The sequence below is a fragment of the Chiloscyllium punctatum genome, chromosome 8 (assembly GCF_047496795.1).
Source record: "Chiloscyllium punctatum isolate Juve2018m chromosome 8, sChiPun1.3, whole genome shotgun sequence".
Taxonomy (NCBI): Eukaryota; Metazoa; Chordata; class Chondrichthyes; order Orectolobiformes; family Hemiscylliidae; genus Chiloscyllium; species Chiloscyllium punctatum.
In genome coordinates this window covers 113,073,555-113,090,260 of record NC_092746.1, presented here as the reverse complement: position 1 = coordinate 113,090,260, position 16,706 = coordinate 113,073,555, and the positions used below count along the sequence as shown (strand labels likewise).

Here is a 16,706-nt window from a genome sequence, read left to right as displayed (position 1 = left end):
CCATTAGTAACCGCTGCCATCTTGAAAAAGATCCCTTTATTCCATACTGCCTTCTGCCAGTCAGCCAATCTTCCATGCCAGTAACTTGCCCCAAACACCATGGGCTTATATCTTATTTAGCAGCCGCCTGTTTGGCACCTTATCAAAGGCTTTCTGGAAATCCAAATAGATCCTGTTGACTGGCTCTCCTTTATCTAACTTGTTCATTACCACCTCAAAGAATTCTAACAAATTGGTCAGGCATGACACCCTCCCTGCCCCACACCAACCAAAACTGTGCTGACTCATCCCTATTTTACCATGCACTCCTAGTACGCTAAAATCTCATCCTTAATGAAGGTCTCTAAAATCTTACCAATAACTGAGGTCAGACTAATCACCCTGTAGTTTCCTATCATCTGTCTCCTTCCCTTCTCAAGGGTGTTACTTTAGCCATTTTCCAGGCCTCTGGGAACCTCCCTGATTCAGTGATTTTTGAAAGATCACCACCAATGCTCAGCTATCCCGTTCAGAACCCTGGGGTGCAGATCAGCTGGTCTGGGTGATTTATCCACCTTCAGACCTTTCAGCGTCCCAGCTTCATCTTAGTGGCAGCCATGACGCTCATCTCTGCCCCCTGACTCTTGCACATGAGCATTTTCTTTCTCTTTGTTTACAAAGTAATATCTGGCGTGTGGTCCCGGAACCAATTTTGAAATGTTAGCTTTAATCTCTGAAGTAATAAGCTGCCCCTATCCAATGCATTTTTAAATCTCAAATCTGCTCAACCCAGGTATAGGTTTATTTAGTTAAAAACTTAGAATGCTTCGTCATATTCCATGTAGACGACTGTTATAAATTTGCTCTTTTCCTTTCCAAGTTGCCAAAACAGGCCATAGAAATGGACCACCAATTCCACAGCTCCATCCATCTGGGCTATGTTTTCAAATTAATATTATGATCATGGTTCAAGATCAATATATCAACAAAACTGCTTGAATTCAGAGTTATTCTATTTTCTAAAGCCCATAGAAAATACAGTTTAGTCACTCGTGTGCTAATATTTGAAGCAAACAAGTTAGCCATGGTATAATTTGTTAGTGCTACAGAACAAACAGACAGAGCTTTGATAAGGAGATTCTCAAAAACACACACAGAGGCATGCACACTCGCTTTGGATAAAGACAAAAAGCACCAGACATGGGACTACTGCTATCCACCATTTAGTCTTACCAAATGGAGAAGGTGAATTCTCGACCTGGAAAGTGCATAAATCAAGACCTACGGGACCCAAACCAGATAAAATGGATGAATAACTGGGAAATAAAGACCAAACAAAAACGAAAGAAGCACACACAGTATACCCAACTGAAGAGCATGCTACAGTTTTTGGGCAGTAGAGAATAAAGCAGCATAATCATTGATTGTTAATGTCTTCACAGAATTGCATCAAGCAGGAAAGCAATTTACTGCAAAAAGAAATTTTGGGGAAAAATACTCAAACAACTGCTGTTCAGAGACAAATGCATTTTACGACAAATAAAAACTAGAACAAAGCACAGAATTTATGTAAATTTGCATGCTCAAACTTCACAGGAAGCCATTTTGCCACTACAAAGACATTCATGAACTCTGCAACACTGCACACAACGTACCAGTCTCATCTCCTGTTTTGTCCAATTCATCAGAGAGTATTCCAAGGATATCATCTTCTGTGGTTAGAACTTCTGAGAGATCAGCTAAAGGGTCTTCACTGTTACCTGTAGAAAATCAAAGCAAACTTCTCAGTTTAGCATGCACTAGCACTTTTTAAAAATTCCACTTGTAGAACATGGACATCACATGCTGCCAGCTTTTATTGCCTGTTCCGAGTTGCTGTCGAGATGGTGGGTGGTAAGCTGCCTTCTTAAACCAAAACAGTCCACATGCTGCGAATTGACGCACAAAGGTCTTCGGAAGGGAATTCCTCAATTTTGACCAAGTGACAGTGAAGGAATATCGACATATTTGCAAGTCAGGATGGTGAGTGGCTAAGAGGTGAACTTGCAGACAGTGGCGTTCTCACATATCAGCTGCTCCTGCCCTTCTAGATAGAAGTGGTCATGGGTTTGGAAGGCTCTGTCTGAGGATCTTTGGTAAATTTCAGCAGTGTATCATGTAGGTGGCATACAACGTTGCTACTGAGCGTCAGAAATGGAAGGAATGGGCTACTTTTTCTAGATGGTGTCAAGCTTCTTGAGTGTTGTTGGAGTTACAGCATCCAGGCAAGTGGGGATTATTACATCACATTCTTGATATTTGTAGGCATTGCTCATATGTGGCGAGTCAAGTTAATGGTCATCCCAAGGATTTTGATAGGGGGGGAATTCAGTGATTGTAACACAACTGAATGTCAAGGTATGGTGATTAGATTGCCTCTTATTGGAAATGGTCATTGCCTGACATAGCACCCCTTCAGCTGGATGCAGAAGATCATATGATATTAATCTAAGCAAGGTATATCATTTCCTTGAATCCTGACCAACATTACTACTTCAACCAATAAGAATACCAAGGCCCAGTTCAGTTGCTCAGTTCATTAGCCTGTGTAATTATAGCTGGCTAAGTAAGTAGTCAGGAAGTTCAACACTTTTAGATATTTCAGTGATGTATTTGTTTTAATCATTAAGGCAAAATGAATCAGAAGTGCAGCTGCACTACAGTCAAGAAAGTATAAAGAGAAAGATTACGTCCAAGTAGAAACTTGATGACCCCAACATAACCTGGGAACGTCCTAACAACTGCAGTACTGAATGCTCAAGCAATTTTTGAATCTGATCCAGTCAATGCAATTGATCACATTCAAAATAGTTGACTAATATATGCAACAACTTAACACCTTGATATAACAATAACCAATGATAGAGGTAACATTCTGATAATGAGTACACCTGGATGATAATAACTGCAACAGGATTAACTTTGACATAATTAAATAGGAGATAAGCCAATAATATAACGCAATATTAATTTAATTTTGAAGGGGATAGCTTCAATGAGCAACCTGCTTAAACAGATCAACAAAGCCCTGGCAATGGAAAAAAAACAGAGGACAAATGGACCAGAATGTACTTATACAGGTTAAGTACACTTCAAGACCTAACAAATGAAAACAAAAGAAAGTCAATCATAAATGGAGTGCTACAAATAAGAAAGAAAATAAGCTTTACAAGGTGTAAAAGCACAGGTGAAGTAAATGACGTCAGATGCAATAGAATCTGATGGTGCAGCTGAGGAATTACAGAATGACCTAAACAAAACCTGCATGCCGATTTGGAGGTGCCGATGTTGGACTGGGGTGTACAAAGTTAAAAATCACACAACACCAGAATAGATTACTTAGTGTGGAAACAGGCCTTTCGGCCCAACAAGTCCACACCGACCCGCCGAAGCGCACCCACCCAGACCCATTCCCCTACATATACCCCTGCAACTAACACTACAGGCAATTTAGCATGGCCAATTCACCTAACCTGCACATCTTTGGACTGTGGGAGGAAACCGGAGCACCTGGAGGAAACACACACAGACACGGGGAGAATATGCAAACTCCACAGTGAGTCGCCTGAGGCGGGAAATGAACCCAGGTCTCTGGCGCTTGAGGCGGCAATGCTAACCACTGTGCCACCGTGTTATAGTCCAACAGGTTTATTTGGAAGCACTAGCTTTCAGAGTGCCACTCCTTCATCAGGTGGTTGTGGAGTGCACAATTGTAAGACACAGAATTTATAGCAAAAGTTTACAGTGTGATGTAACTGAAATTATACATTGAAAAATACCTTGATTGTTTGTTGAGTGTCTCATCTGTTAGAATGACCACAATAGTCTCACTTCTTTCATACGTAAATCGCAAATTTTTTAAAAACGTTACGTTCTCAGGTTAACTGTAACAATTGGTGTCAGCCAGATAAGATGTTAAGATGTTGAAGGTGTTAGCCCTGTATTTCCTGTCTCCCATGTGCATCCTCTCACAGACTTAGACACTTTAACTCACACACACACACACACACACACACACACACACACACACACACTCACAACCCCCTCCCCCCCACCCCAGAAGACAGAGACACACACGCATGCATACACACACACACACACAAACTCACATGCACACATACGTTTGTGGGGTGAATTTGTACTTGCAGAGTTACTATTGTACTTTGCTCAAAAACTGCATGAATCCATGTTAAACTCCATTATCTCACTTTTTAGATTAGAATCAGTCTAAACATTATGGCACAGATATGGAATACAGGGGGCTAACACCTTCAACATCTTAACATCTTATCTGGCTGACACCAATTGTTACAGTTAACATGAGAATGTAACTTTTTAAAAAAAGTTTTGTGATTTACATATGAAAGAAGTGAAACTATTGTGGTCATTCTAACAGATGAGAGACTCAATAAACAATCAAGGTATTTTTCAATGTATAATTTCAGTTACATCACACTGTAAACTTCTGCTATAAATTCTGTGTCTTACAATTGTGTACTCCACAACCACCTGAAGGAGGAGCAGCACTCCGAAAGCTAGTACTTCCAATTAAACCTGTTGGACCATAACCTGGTATTGTGATTTTTAACTGCATGCTGATAAATGCTTTAAACTAATTCATGTAGCTGTATACACATTCTTATGTATACATGATGCTGAGCTAGCTAGTGAAGAGATTGACCTGAAAACATTACTAGACTCCATGCTGACCAAATTCACAGCCTCAAATAGCACTGATAACAAAAAAAAATCAAGCAGAACATTGAGGCCCTTGTGATTAAGGGAAATACCAGCATCCACCCTTGAAGCAGAGATTTCGGATATCAGTAGATTGAGTTTGAAGAAAGAAAGTTAAACATTTTGGTTTTCAGGCTAGTAAGTTTAATTGTAGGAAACCTTGGGTAAGCAAGCTATTACACAGAATTAAAGTAGCTAATTTTGGACACTAATTAAGATAAAATAGCTACTACAGATGAGAGGAGGTATGCATTAATTATCAAAAAAGAAAGTTTAAGACTTACAAACCCATACAGAATAATACATATCTGAAATGACATTCTCCAAATGCAGTAGTGGGTCAAAAACTCAATGGATTCTTCTGAGGCACAAGTCAATGCGATCATGGAGAGGTTGTACACCATAAGAAACAGGAACAGGAGTCAGTTATTTGGCCCCTCAAGCCTGTTCTACCATTCAATAGCATCATGACTGATCCAACATTCACTTTCCTGCTCTTTGGAATCACAATTCTGTGGCAACCTATGAGGCAAAGGCCTAGCTCATCTGCACTTAACTGTGCAGAAAGGTATTAAGCAAGTGCACCAAACCCAACATTACCCTGTACCCTGTCAACATTACGACTTGTGACAGTCTTCTGAATCATGGTATGGCTCCTCAGATGACAAAAAGCACATAATGTAGTTATTTTACTTCCTTAATGGGAAACACTAATAACGGAGTATTGTGTGCCTACACATACCTTGTCCTCCCTGATGTTTTGTTGCCACCTGAGTAGCTGAACTCAATAGTGGATCAGAGGAAGGATCCAGGAAACTTATATTTGCATTCAGAACTCTGTTTGATGGCCGAGATAATTCTTCATCAGAAAGAGCATCCAGACTCAGCTTGCTTTGTTGACTTGCAAGAAGTAGGTTTTTTCCAAAGAAGGCTTCCTGTAAAGGGATAAATTAAGCAATAAAATAATGCTATTAAAACAGCTGTACTCCAAAATAAACAAGGGTTACAGTTTGGGAGAGATGGAGGAATAGTCCCAATATCTCTGGACATGTTATCCAGTGACCAGTTATCCGTGGTGACACGGGTTTAAATCATACCTTGGCAGCTTGTGGAATTTAAGTTCAATTCATAATATGTATGGAAACTGGAACTGAAAGCTAGTCTCCATAATGATGCCAACAAAATATTAATCATTATAAAACCAATATGGCCCATTAATATCCTTTTGGGAAGGAAATCTGCCATTCCTGCCTGGTGGCCCCTTACATGGGATTCCAGACCAAGAACAAGATGATTGTCTCCTAAATGTTCTCTGATATGGATTAGCACCACTCAGTCCAAGAACAAACAGTGAGGAGGATAGCCTTCAAATACAGAGGATACAGACAGACTGTCAGATGGGCTGATCAATAGTAAATGGAATTCAATCCAGATAAAAGTGAGGTGATTCACTTGGGCATGACATACAAGGCAAGGAAAATATATGACGAACTATCGGATCCTGGAAAGCACCAAGGATCAGAGGGGCTAAGGTGTCATGACAGGTGGAAAACATGATTAAGGTAGGTAGGTATATGGGAAACTTGCCTTTATTACCAGAGACACAGAGTTAAAGAGCAGGGAGGTCATGCTGGAACTGTATAAAACATTTGTTAGGCTACAGCTAGGAGACTGTGTGCAGTTCTGGAATCTATATTATAGGAGAGATGTGATAGCACTGGAGGAGGTGCACAGGAGATTTACCATGATGTTGCCTGGGCTGGATAGTTTTAGTTATGAAGACAGAATGGACAAACTGGGATTATTTTCCCTAGAGTGAAAGAGATTGAGAGGGGATATGACAGAGATATATAAAATTATGAATAACACAGATAGGGGAGACAGGAAGAAACGTTTATCCTTAATGAAGGGATCAATGATCAGAAGGCATAGATTTAAGGTTTGGGGCAGATGATTTAGAGGGGATGTGAGGAAAATCTTTTTGGGATCTGGAGCTCAGGTGTTCAAGGCAGAAATCCTCACAACATTTAAGTAGCATTTAAATGTGCATTTGTGATGCCAAGGCATACAAGGCTATGGGTCAAGTTTCAGAACATGGGATTACAATAGTTAGACGGTTGTTATTGACCAGCATGGATGTGATGTGCTGAAGGGCCTTTTGTCTGTGTTGTAAGTCTCTGCGACACAATAAATAGTGATGGTCAACAACATCCACATCCTCTGAAGGCAGAAATTAAAAAAAAAGGAAGCGATTAATAAACGGCTTAACTTTTAGTTGGGTAGAGCCAACGTCTCCTTAAAAAGGTTCCATGCCTGTGCCTTCAGAATGCTTAATCAAGCAAGTGTGGTTTCACTATTCATCATTTCGCTAACAGTGCATTTCAAAAGATGAGCAAAAGGCCGAATTTGAATATTTAATTTCATGATCTATATTGTGTGCTTTACATGTTTTTGTTAGATTGGACAAACCAGATCAACTCCAGGAACTAAGGATGGCATTGACCTTTTAAATGCATTTGTACAAAGATCATTTAGAGGTATACTCTCGTCACATGATCATGCTGTGGGTGGTTGACTGCTTGTAGTCATTATCAATGGACTGCCTTTTTCCCCCCGACTTTGGGAGCCTTTGACCTGATTTAGAAACTCCCGCAAAACCTGTGCCAGAAACATCTAGCTGCCAACATAAAGCAAGCCAAAAGTGCACTGAGGTGACTAAGCTCAATTCTGCATTGCCAGCTTATTTGATTTATCACCTGGAACTTGAAGCGCAGCTTTGATTCTATGCCAGAACCTAACCTACTGCGATCTGCAGAAAATCCACTCAGCAGCTCTAATTTTAAAGGGATATACATTTTTAAAAATTAAAGGGGCTACATTGGAGGACAAATATTGATTAATTCTTCATAAGGAATAAAATTGACATTGGACATACACAATACTTGAAAATGAACAATTTACAGAACTAGGGCAAGACAGATCAATTCGATAACCTTTCCTATGAATCAAGACAGGCACAGCACGACAAATGGCATTTTTCTATGCTGTAAGATACTTTGATTTGGTGTCAATGTTGCATCTGTGGATGGCAGGGAGGGGGGAAGAACATAAATATCAGGCAAAAATTAAGTGAAACCCAACCCCACGTGGAGACACGAAATAGCAAATGGTAGAGAATGTTTAATGTCTGGCAAAGTAGATGTGAACAGTATTGCTCTGTTTGGCACAGGAAGGTATTTTTCATAAAGCACAGCAGAGCATATTGTCTGTCAGAAGGGCAAATGAGGATAGCAAACGTGGTTCCCTTGTTCAAGAAGGGGAGTAGGGATAACCCTAGTAACTATGGGCCGGTGAGTCTCACTTCTGTTGTGGGCAAAGTCTTGGAGAGAATTGTAAGGGATAGGATTTATGAACATCTGGATAGGAATAATGTGATCAAGGATAGTCAGCATGGTTTTGTGAAGGGCAAACAAACCGTATTGAATTCTTTGAGAAGGTAACTAAGGAGGTGGACAAGGGTAAAGCGGTAGATGTGGTGTATATGGATTTTAGTAAAGCGTTTGATAAGGTTCCCCATGGTAGGCTACTGCAAAAAATACGGAGGTATGGCATTGAGGGTGCGTTGGAGGTTTGGATTAGGAATTGGCTGGCTGGAAGAAGACAAAGGGTAGTAGTTGATGGTAAAGGTTCATCTTGGAGTGCAGTTACTAGCGGTATTCCGCAAGGATCTGTTTTGGGACCATTGCTGTGTCATTTTTATAAATGACCTGGAGGAGGGGCTAGAAGGTTGGGTGAGCAAGTTTGCGGATGATACGAAAGTCGGTGCAGTTGTTGACAGTGAGGAAGGATGTGTCAGGTTACAGTGGGATATAGATAAGCTACAGAGCTGGGCAGAAAGGTGGCAAATGGAGTTCAATGTAGCTATGTGTGAGGTGATTCACTTTGGTAAGAGTAACAAGAAGATGGAGTACTGGGCTAATGGTCGGATACTTGGTAGTGTGGATGAGCTGAGGGATCTTGGTGTCCATGTACACAGATCTCTGGAAGTTGCCACCCAGGTAAATAGTGCTGTGAAGGCGGCATATGGTGTACTGGCTTTTATTGGTAGAGGAATTGAGTTCCGGAGTCCTGAGGTCATGTTGCAGTTGTATAAGACTCTGGTGCGGCTGCATCTGGAGTATTGTGTGCAGTTTTGGTCGCCATACTATAGGAAGGATGTGGAGGCACTGGAACAGGTGCAGAGGAGGTTTACCAGGATGTTGCCTGGTATGGTAGGAAGATCCTATGAGGAAAGGCTGAGGCACTTGGGGCTGTTTTCATTGGAGAAAAGAAGGTTTAGGGGTGACTTGATAGAGGTGTACAAGATGATTAGGGGTTTAGATAGGGTTGACCATGAGAACCTTTTTCCATGTATGGGGCATAGCTTTAAATTAAGGGGTGGTAGGTATAGGACAGATGTTAGGGGTAGATTCTTTACTCAGCGAGTCGTGAGTTCATGGAATGCCCTGCCAGTAGCAGTGGTGGACTCTCCCTCTTTATGGGCATTTAAACGGGCATTGGATAGGCATATGGAGGATAGTGGGCTAGTGTAGGTTAGGTGGGCTTGGATCGGCGCAACATCGAGGGCCAAAGGGCCTATACTGCGCTGTATTTTTTCTATGTTCTATCAGCCTAGGCAGCTCCATCTACATGATCTATAGACCTCTTCAGATCTTAGCCACCCAGAAATAAAGAAATCTGTTTAGCTGCTGCTTCTTTTCCACAAGAAAACAGCAGCTCAGATCTTTTAGTCTCCTTGGAGAAGGACATACATTGCCCAGCTCCCCTAAATTAAAGAAAGTATCCAACTCTGAGTTAAGAGTCAGTGCTTCAGAAAGTTGTGTCTTACTTATCTAAGTAGTCTCCTTAGGTAAAACAAAAATCTATGTCTACCAAGAAGTTTGATTTCAGATATGATTCGTTGGGAATTGGAAGCCAGGAGCAAAGCAGTAAGAGTGTGGCAGGCCAATACTGCTTGCTGCACCTTGTAAAATTTACTTTACAAAGTCTGTGTTAGATCCTTTAAATGGTAGAACAACCGTCTATCTGATCCACTTTCTAACTAGTTGTGTCTTGATTTGCTTGTACGAAGGTATCCTGCAGGATAAGTTCCACAATTCAGTTGAAAATAATACCTGGAAATAAACACCTGCAATCAGTATCATGAACTTGACAAGTTGTTCTAAAAGAACACACTTTGTTAACTAATGCTAATTATGGAAGGAAATCTGCCAATCTGAACAGGTTTGTTTGTAGTCTGACTACAATCGCATGGTAATGTGGCTCATTTTTAAGTACCCTCTGAAGTGGTCCAACATGTCATTCAGTGGGGAGGCAATGGCCTAGTGATATTATTGCTGAACTATTAATCTAGAGACTCAGATAATGTCTTGTGAACCTGGGGTTCGAATTTCACCACGGCAGATGGAATGTGAATTCAATTAAAATCTGAAATTAAGCATATAATGATGACTGTCAGTTGTTGGAAAAACCCATCTGGTTCACTCATGTCCTTTAAGGAAGGAAACTGCCATCTTTGCCTGGCCTACATGTGACTCCAGATCCACAGCAACGTGGATATCTCAAACTATCCTCTGGGCAATTAGGAATGGGCAATAAATACTGCTAAGCCAGTGATGCCCCTCATCCCATGAATGAATAAACGGACAAAAAAAAATCAGTTCACCCACCATTACTTTCTAAAGACAGCTTAGACTTAGCAAATACTATTGGACATAGCCTGAGACTTTAAACAAGCAAGCTAATGACAATAGTGGAATAAGGTGTCTACAAGTCCAGAACTAAACAGAGCTGTGTAAAGTCTTCTTTGTGCAATGGACAGATTTCTCAGAAGGATACAATAAATCTAGATTACTTTAAAAGAGTAAGTGTCATGTCCAGGCTGTAAAACTTGAAGAGGTTACTTAATGCTGAGTACGTATAATGTATGAGAATAGCTCCAGGAAGAAGTTATCTACAGTTACACACTAAGTTAAATAACAAGTTATTTAAACCCGATGACGTGCTACAGACAGACATCGGTGTAAATACTAAGGAGTGGTGTATTGGGGTATTATACAAGGTGTGCTTTTGGACACTGTAGCAGGGGTGCATTTTGGGTAATATACAAAAACTGTAGTGTGCTTTGGGATTAATGAGATTATACGTTTACTGTATGTATAAAAAAATCTTTGAATTTGTGTTATGTCGATAGTTTGGCATATTCTGTTTTACCTTCATTTCTTTGATTAATAAACTACTGGCTTATCAATAAACCTAAATCTGCAGTGCTGCATGTTTATGCTTCAGCAAGAGTGGCTGCTTCGTTAAAACCAAAACAAAACAAAATGAGATCTATCAAACATTGTTTCAGTCTAGGATCTGACCTATTCAGTGATAACATCAGTTGGGATAACAATATAAAGAATTTTAACTGTTAGATACAAGCCTTACAATTTAAAATGAAAACAAGACAAAACCAGAAACAAACAAAAACACATCAATAAAAACAGTGGATATAACTTTACAATAACTAAACACTGACCGTCAAGATGCTTAATCTCACAGATGCGCCATCCAAACACTATCTACAGTGTATGAGCAGGCAGCTTCCATGGGAGTAGAAATGCTGCCATCCGGTCTGCAACTAATTTAAAATTAATTTGTAGGAATATGTTTTGCTCAAAGATGTAGTCTTGATTTATGTTTCTTTGCACAATGTGGCGTGTTGCCTTGATGCGCCTGACTCTTAATTCATATTTGAGTCAGGATTGTTCCATGTTAGAGAATGCATATCTCTAGTTCTTTTGAAGTCATAAGCTGCACCATCCAACTTTCCACTCTAACACATTATCATTTTCTTGACCTCTAAACAATACTGAAGAATAATAAACTTCCTTCATCTTTTAGAAATTGTCTTACTCCCTTTCCACTTGCCATTCTTTTGCTTTTTCACCTGATCTCACTAATTCAAAACATTTACACGATTAAGACTTTTAAATCTGAAAATGGTTTTAGGTGCAGGACAACATCTACAAGATTCAGCCTCTCCCTGTAGCTCAGATCCTCCAACCCTGGCAACATCCTTGTAAATCTTTTCTGAACCCTTTCAAGTTTCACAACATTGTTCCGATAGGAAGGAGACCAGAATTGCATGCAATATTCCAACAGTGGCCTAACCAATGTCCTGTAAAGCCGCAACATGACCTCCAACTCCTGTACTCAATACTCTGACTGAGGAGAAAGAAAATAAGAGAGACCTCAGGGGCAACTTTTTCATGCAGAGGGTGATTTTAGTATGGAATGAGCTGCCAGAGGATGTGGTGGAGGCTGGTACAATTGCAACATTTAAGAGGCATTTGGATGGGTATATGAGTAGGAAGGGTTTGGAGGGACATGGGCCGGGTGCTGGCAGGTGGGACTAGATTGGGTTGGGATATCTGGTCGGCATGGACGGGTTGGACTGAATGGTCTGTTTCCATGCTGTACATCTGACTCTAAATGCATTTAGCAGCAGTAAATTTCTTGAGTCCCAATTGGAACCTGTCACAATAAAGGTTTTTAATATCAACTCGAAGAACATAGTTAGGTTAGACCATTGCACAAAGCCACTTTTTGCTAGGATGTTCTCACCACTAAAGCAACAAAATGCAGTCTCTTTCACTGAAACCCTATTAACTTTTTGGATACTGCTGGGGAGGGATGACCTACCAGAGGAAAGCCATAGCAGTCATTTCTCTGGCACGGAGCCTGACACTGTGGCAAAGAAGGGAATGGGGCAGAATAGAAAAGTACTCGTGGTAGGGGACTCGATAGTTAGGGGAATTGACAGAAGATTTTGTGGTCAGGATCGAGGTTCCCGGAAGGTATGTTGCCTCCCTGGTGCGAGGGTCCGGGACATCTCCGATCGGGTGTATAAGGTTCTAAAAGGGGAGGGCGAACAGCCAGAAATCTTGTTACATATTGGCACTAATGATATAGCCAGAAAAAGGATCGAAGATATAAAAAGTGATTTCAGGGAGTTAGGATGGAAGCTGCAAAACAGGACGAGCAGAGTAGTGTTCTCTAGTTTACTACCGGTGCCACGAGATAGCGAGGCGAGGAACAGGGAGCGGGCGCAGCTTAATACGTGGCTGTGCAGCTGGTGTAGGAGGGACGGCTTCAGATATGTAGATAATTAGGATGCCTTCTGGAGAAGGTGGGACCTGTACAAGGACGGGCTGCATCTGAACTGGAAGGGGACCAATGTCCTGGGTGGGAGGTTTGCTCGAGTAGTTCGAGGGTTTAAACTAGTATGGCAGGAGGGTGGGAACCTGAGCTGTATACCGGAGATGAGAGTTGATGCAGGGGAGGCAATAGCAAGAGGTAGACCAGGTAGTGGGAAGGATTTTCCTGGCAAGGAACCAAGGTATCAGTTAAAGTGTGTTTGCTTTAACGCAAGGAGTATCAGGAATAAAAGTGACGAACTTAGAGCATTGATCAGTACCTGGTGCTATGATGTTGTGGCCAGAACAGAGACATGGGTTTCTCAGGGGCAGGAATGGTTGCTGGATGTTCCAGGGTTTAAAAAGAATAGGGAGGGGGGAAAAAAAGAGAAGGGGGTGTAGCACTACTAATCAGAGGGTATCACAGCTGCAGAAGCTTCCATTGTCGAGGAAGATCTGCCTACCGAGTCAGTATTGGTAGAAATTAGGAACAGCAAGGGAGCAGTCACCTCTTTAGGGGTTTACTACAGGCCCCCCAATAGCAGCAGGGAGATGGAAGAAAGCGTAGCTCGGCAGATTTTGGAAAAAAGTGTGGACGTAGTAGGGTTGTTGTAATGGGTGACTTTAACTTTCCCAATATTGATTGGAACCTCCTTCGAGCAGAAGATTTGAATGTTTTTGTAGGGTGTGTTCAGGAGGGCTTCCTAACTCAATACGTTGACAGGCCGAGGAGGGGAGAGGCCATTCTAGACTTAGTGCTCGGAAACGAGCCGGGGCAGGTATCAGATCTTGTGGTGGGAGAGCATTTTGGTGATAGTGACCACAACTGCCTCACATTCTACATAGCTATGGAGAAGGAGAGGATTAGGCAAAATGGGAGGATATTTAATTGGGGAAGAGGAAACTATGATGCAATTAGAAATGAGTTAGGAAGCATGGATTGGGAGCAATTGTTCCATGGTAAAGGCACTATAGACATGTGGAGACTGTTTAAGGAACAGTTGTTGCAAGTGATGAATAAATATGTCCCTCTGAGACAGGTAAGATAAAAGGAACCTTGGATGACGAGAGTGGTGGAGCTTCTCGTCAAAAGGAAGAAGGTAGCTTACATAAGGTGGAGGAAGCTAGGGTCACGCTCAGCTCTACAGGATTACAGGCAGGTGAGGAAGGAGCTCAAAAATGGTCTGAGGAGAGCCAGAAGGGGGCACGAGAAAGGCTTGGCAGAACGGATTAGGGAGAACACAAAGGCATTTTACACTTATGTGAGGAATAAGAGAATGGTCAAAGAAAGAGTAGGCCCGATCAGGGATAGCATAGGGAACTTGTGTGTGGAGTCTGAGGTGGTAGGGGAAGCCCTAAATGAGTTTTTTGCTTCTGTCTTTAGTGAATGAAACATTTGAAGAGCAGGTGTGCATGCTGGAATGGATAGAGATAGAGATAGAGGAAGCTGATGTGCTGAAAATTTTGTCAAACATTAAGATTGACAAGTCACCAGTCCCGGACCAGATTTGTCCTCATCTGCTTTGGGAAATGAGAAATGCAATTGCTTCGCCACTTGCGACGATCTTTTCATTCTTGCTCTCCACTGGAGTCGTTCCTGAAGACTGGACAGAGGCAAATGTAATTCCTCTCTTCAAGAAAGGAAATAGGGAAATCCCAGACAATTACAGACCAGGAAGTCTCCCGTCTGTCATCTGCAAGGTGTTAGAAAGGATTCTGAGGGATAGGATTTATGACCATCTGGAAGAGCATGGTTTGATTAAATGCAGTCAACACGGATTTGAGAGGGGAAGGTCATGCCTCACAAACCTTATAGTGTTCTTTGAGGATGTGACGAGAAAAGTTGATGAGGGTCGAGTTGTGGATGTGGTGTATATGGACTTCAGCGAGGCATTTGATAAGGTTCCCCATGGTAGGCTCATTCAGAAGGTCAGGAGGAATGGGATTCAGGGGAACATAGTTGTCTGGATACAGAATTGGCTGGCCAACAGAAGACAGCGAGTGGTGGTAGAAGGAAAATATTCTGCCTGGAAGTCTGTGGTGAGTGGTGTTCCACAGGGCTCTGTCCTTGGGCCTCTATTATTTGTAACTTTTATTAATGACTTGGATGAGGGGATTGAAGGATGGGTCAGCAAGTTTGCAGACGACACAAAGGTTGGAGATGTCGTTGACAGTATAGAGGGCTGTTGTAGGCTGCAGCGGGACATTGACAGGATGCAGAGATGGGCTGAGAGGTGGCAGATGGAGTTCAACCTGGATAAATGCGAGGTGATGCATTTTGGAAGGTTGAATTTGAAAGCCGAGTACAGGATTAAGGATAGGATTCTTGGCAGTGTGGAGGAACAGAGGGATCTTGGGGTGCAAGTACATAGATCCCTCAAAATGGCCACCCAAGTGGACAGGGTTGTTAAGAAAGCATATGGTGTTTTGGCTTTCATTAACAGGGGGATTGAGTTTAAGAGTCGTGAGATCTTGTTGCAGCTCTATAAAACTTTGGTTAGATCGCACTTGGAATATTGCGTGCAGTTCTGGTCGCCCCATTATAAGAAAGATATGGATGCTTTGGAGTGGGTTCAGAGAAGGTTCACCAGGATGCTGCCTGGACTGGAGGGCTTATCTTATGAGGAGAGGTTGAATGAGCTCGGACATTTTTCATTGGAGAGGAGGAGGAGAAGAGGGGACCTAATTGAGGTATACAAGATAATGAGAGGCATAGAGAGAGTCGATAGCCAGAGACTATTTCCCAGGGCAGAAATGACTAACATGGGGGGTCATAGTTTTAAGCTGGTTGGAGGAAAGTATAGAGGGGATGTCAGAGGCGTGTTCTTTACACAGAGAGTTGAGAGAGCATGGAATGCGTTGCCAGCAGCAGTTGTGGAGGCAGGGTCATTGGGGACATCTAAAGACTGCAGGACATGCATATGGTCACAGAAATTTGAGGGTGCATACATGAGGATCAGTGGTCAGCACAACATCGTGGGCTGAAGGGCCTGTTCTGTGCTGTACTGCTCTATGTTCTAACTTTGCAGCCAATTAGACAAATGAAATTGTGATGGGTACGTAGTGATGTTCACTTCTTCAGAGTATATTAAAGATCTTGCTTTGAAATACACAGGAGCAAATGATAAGACACATTTATCAAGTAAACACACCTGTAGATATGCTGGAAAAATCTCTTCCAATTTGTTCTTTTTCTTCCGATATCGCTTTTTCATCTTCTCCACAAGCTCAGGGGCAACAGCTGCCTCATCACCAGGTAGCTCTGACAGTTGGTCCACCCAACCTACTGCACAGGAAAAAAGAACTTGATTGTTTACGGCTGAAATTAATTTTGCATGATCCAGTGTTGAAGTGTATGGCAAGATAAAGTCTCAGCTCAAGAACAGCTACTCTTTTCTCATTTATGGGAAATGGACGTCGCTAGCTAGACCAGCATTTACTAGCCATTTCTAGATGCCTTTGAGAAGGTTATGGTGAGTTGCCTTCTTGAACCACTGAAGTCTACATGCTCTAGGTTGACCCACAATGCCCTTAGGAAAAGAATTCCACGATTCTGACCCAGGGACAGTGAGGAAACAGCAGTACATTTCCAAGTGGGGATGGTGAAGTGGCTTGGAAGGAAACTTGCAGATGACGACATTCCCAAGTTTCTACTGCCTTTGCCCTTCTAGATGGAAGTGGTCATGGGTTTGGAAACTGCTAAGGATC

At 41.9% G+C, this 16,706-nt stretch overlaps 1 protein-coding gene across 9 annotated transcripts in view; it reads right to left on the bottom strand.

The window, feature by feature from the left end:
- Positions 1-16,706, bottom strand: part of kmt2ca (lysine (K)-specific methyltransferase 2Ca) — a 506,051-nt gene that overhangs the window by 113,465 nt on the left and 375,880 nt on the right. For 7 of the 9 annotated variants that reach the window (XR_011961410.1, XM_072576253.1, XM_072576251.1 and 4 more), the window contains 4 exons: positions 16,151-16,284; positions 5,498-5,690; positions 1,635-1,739; positions 1,213-1,260 (listed from right to left, as the gene is read on the bottom strand). Coding sequence is in view for 8 of the 9 variants with exons in the window: in XM_072576253.1 (XP_072432354.1) it covers positions 1,213-1,260; positions 1,635-1,739; positions 5,498-5,690; positions 16,151-16,284 (480 nt within the window). In the remaining variant the exon portion in view is untranslated. The remainder of the gene's footprint in view (positions 1-1,212; positions 1,261-1,634; positions 1,740-5,497; positions 5,691-16,150; positions 16,285-16,706) is intronic. The other 2 variants (XM_072576254.1, XM_072576255.1) reach the window with 1 other exon arrangement.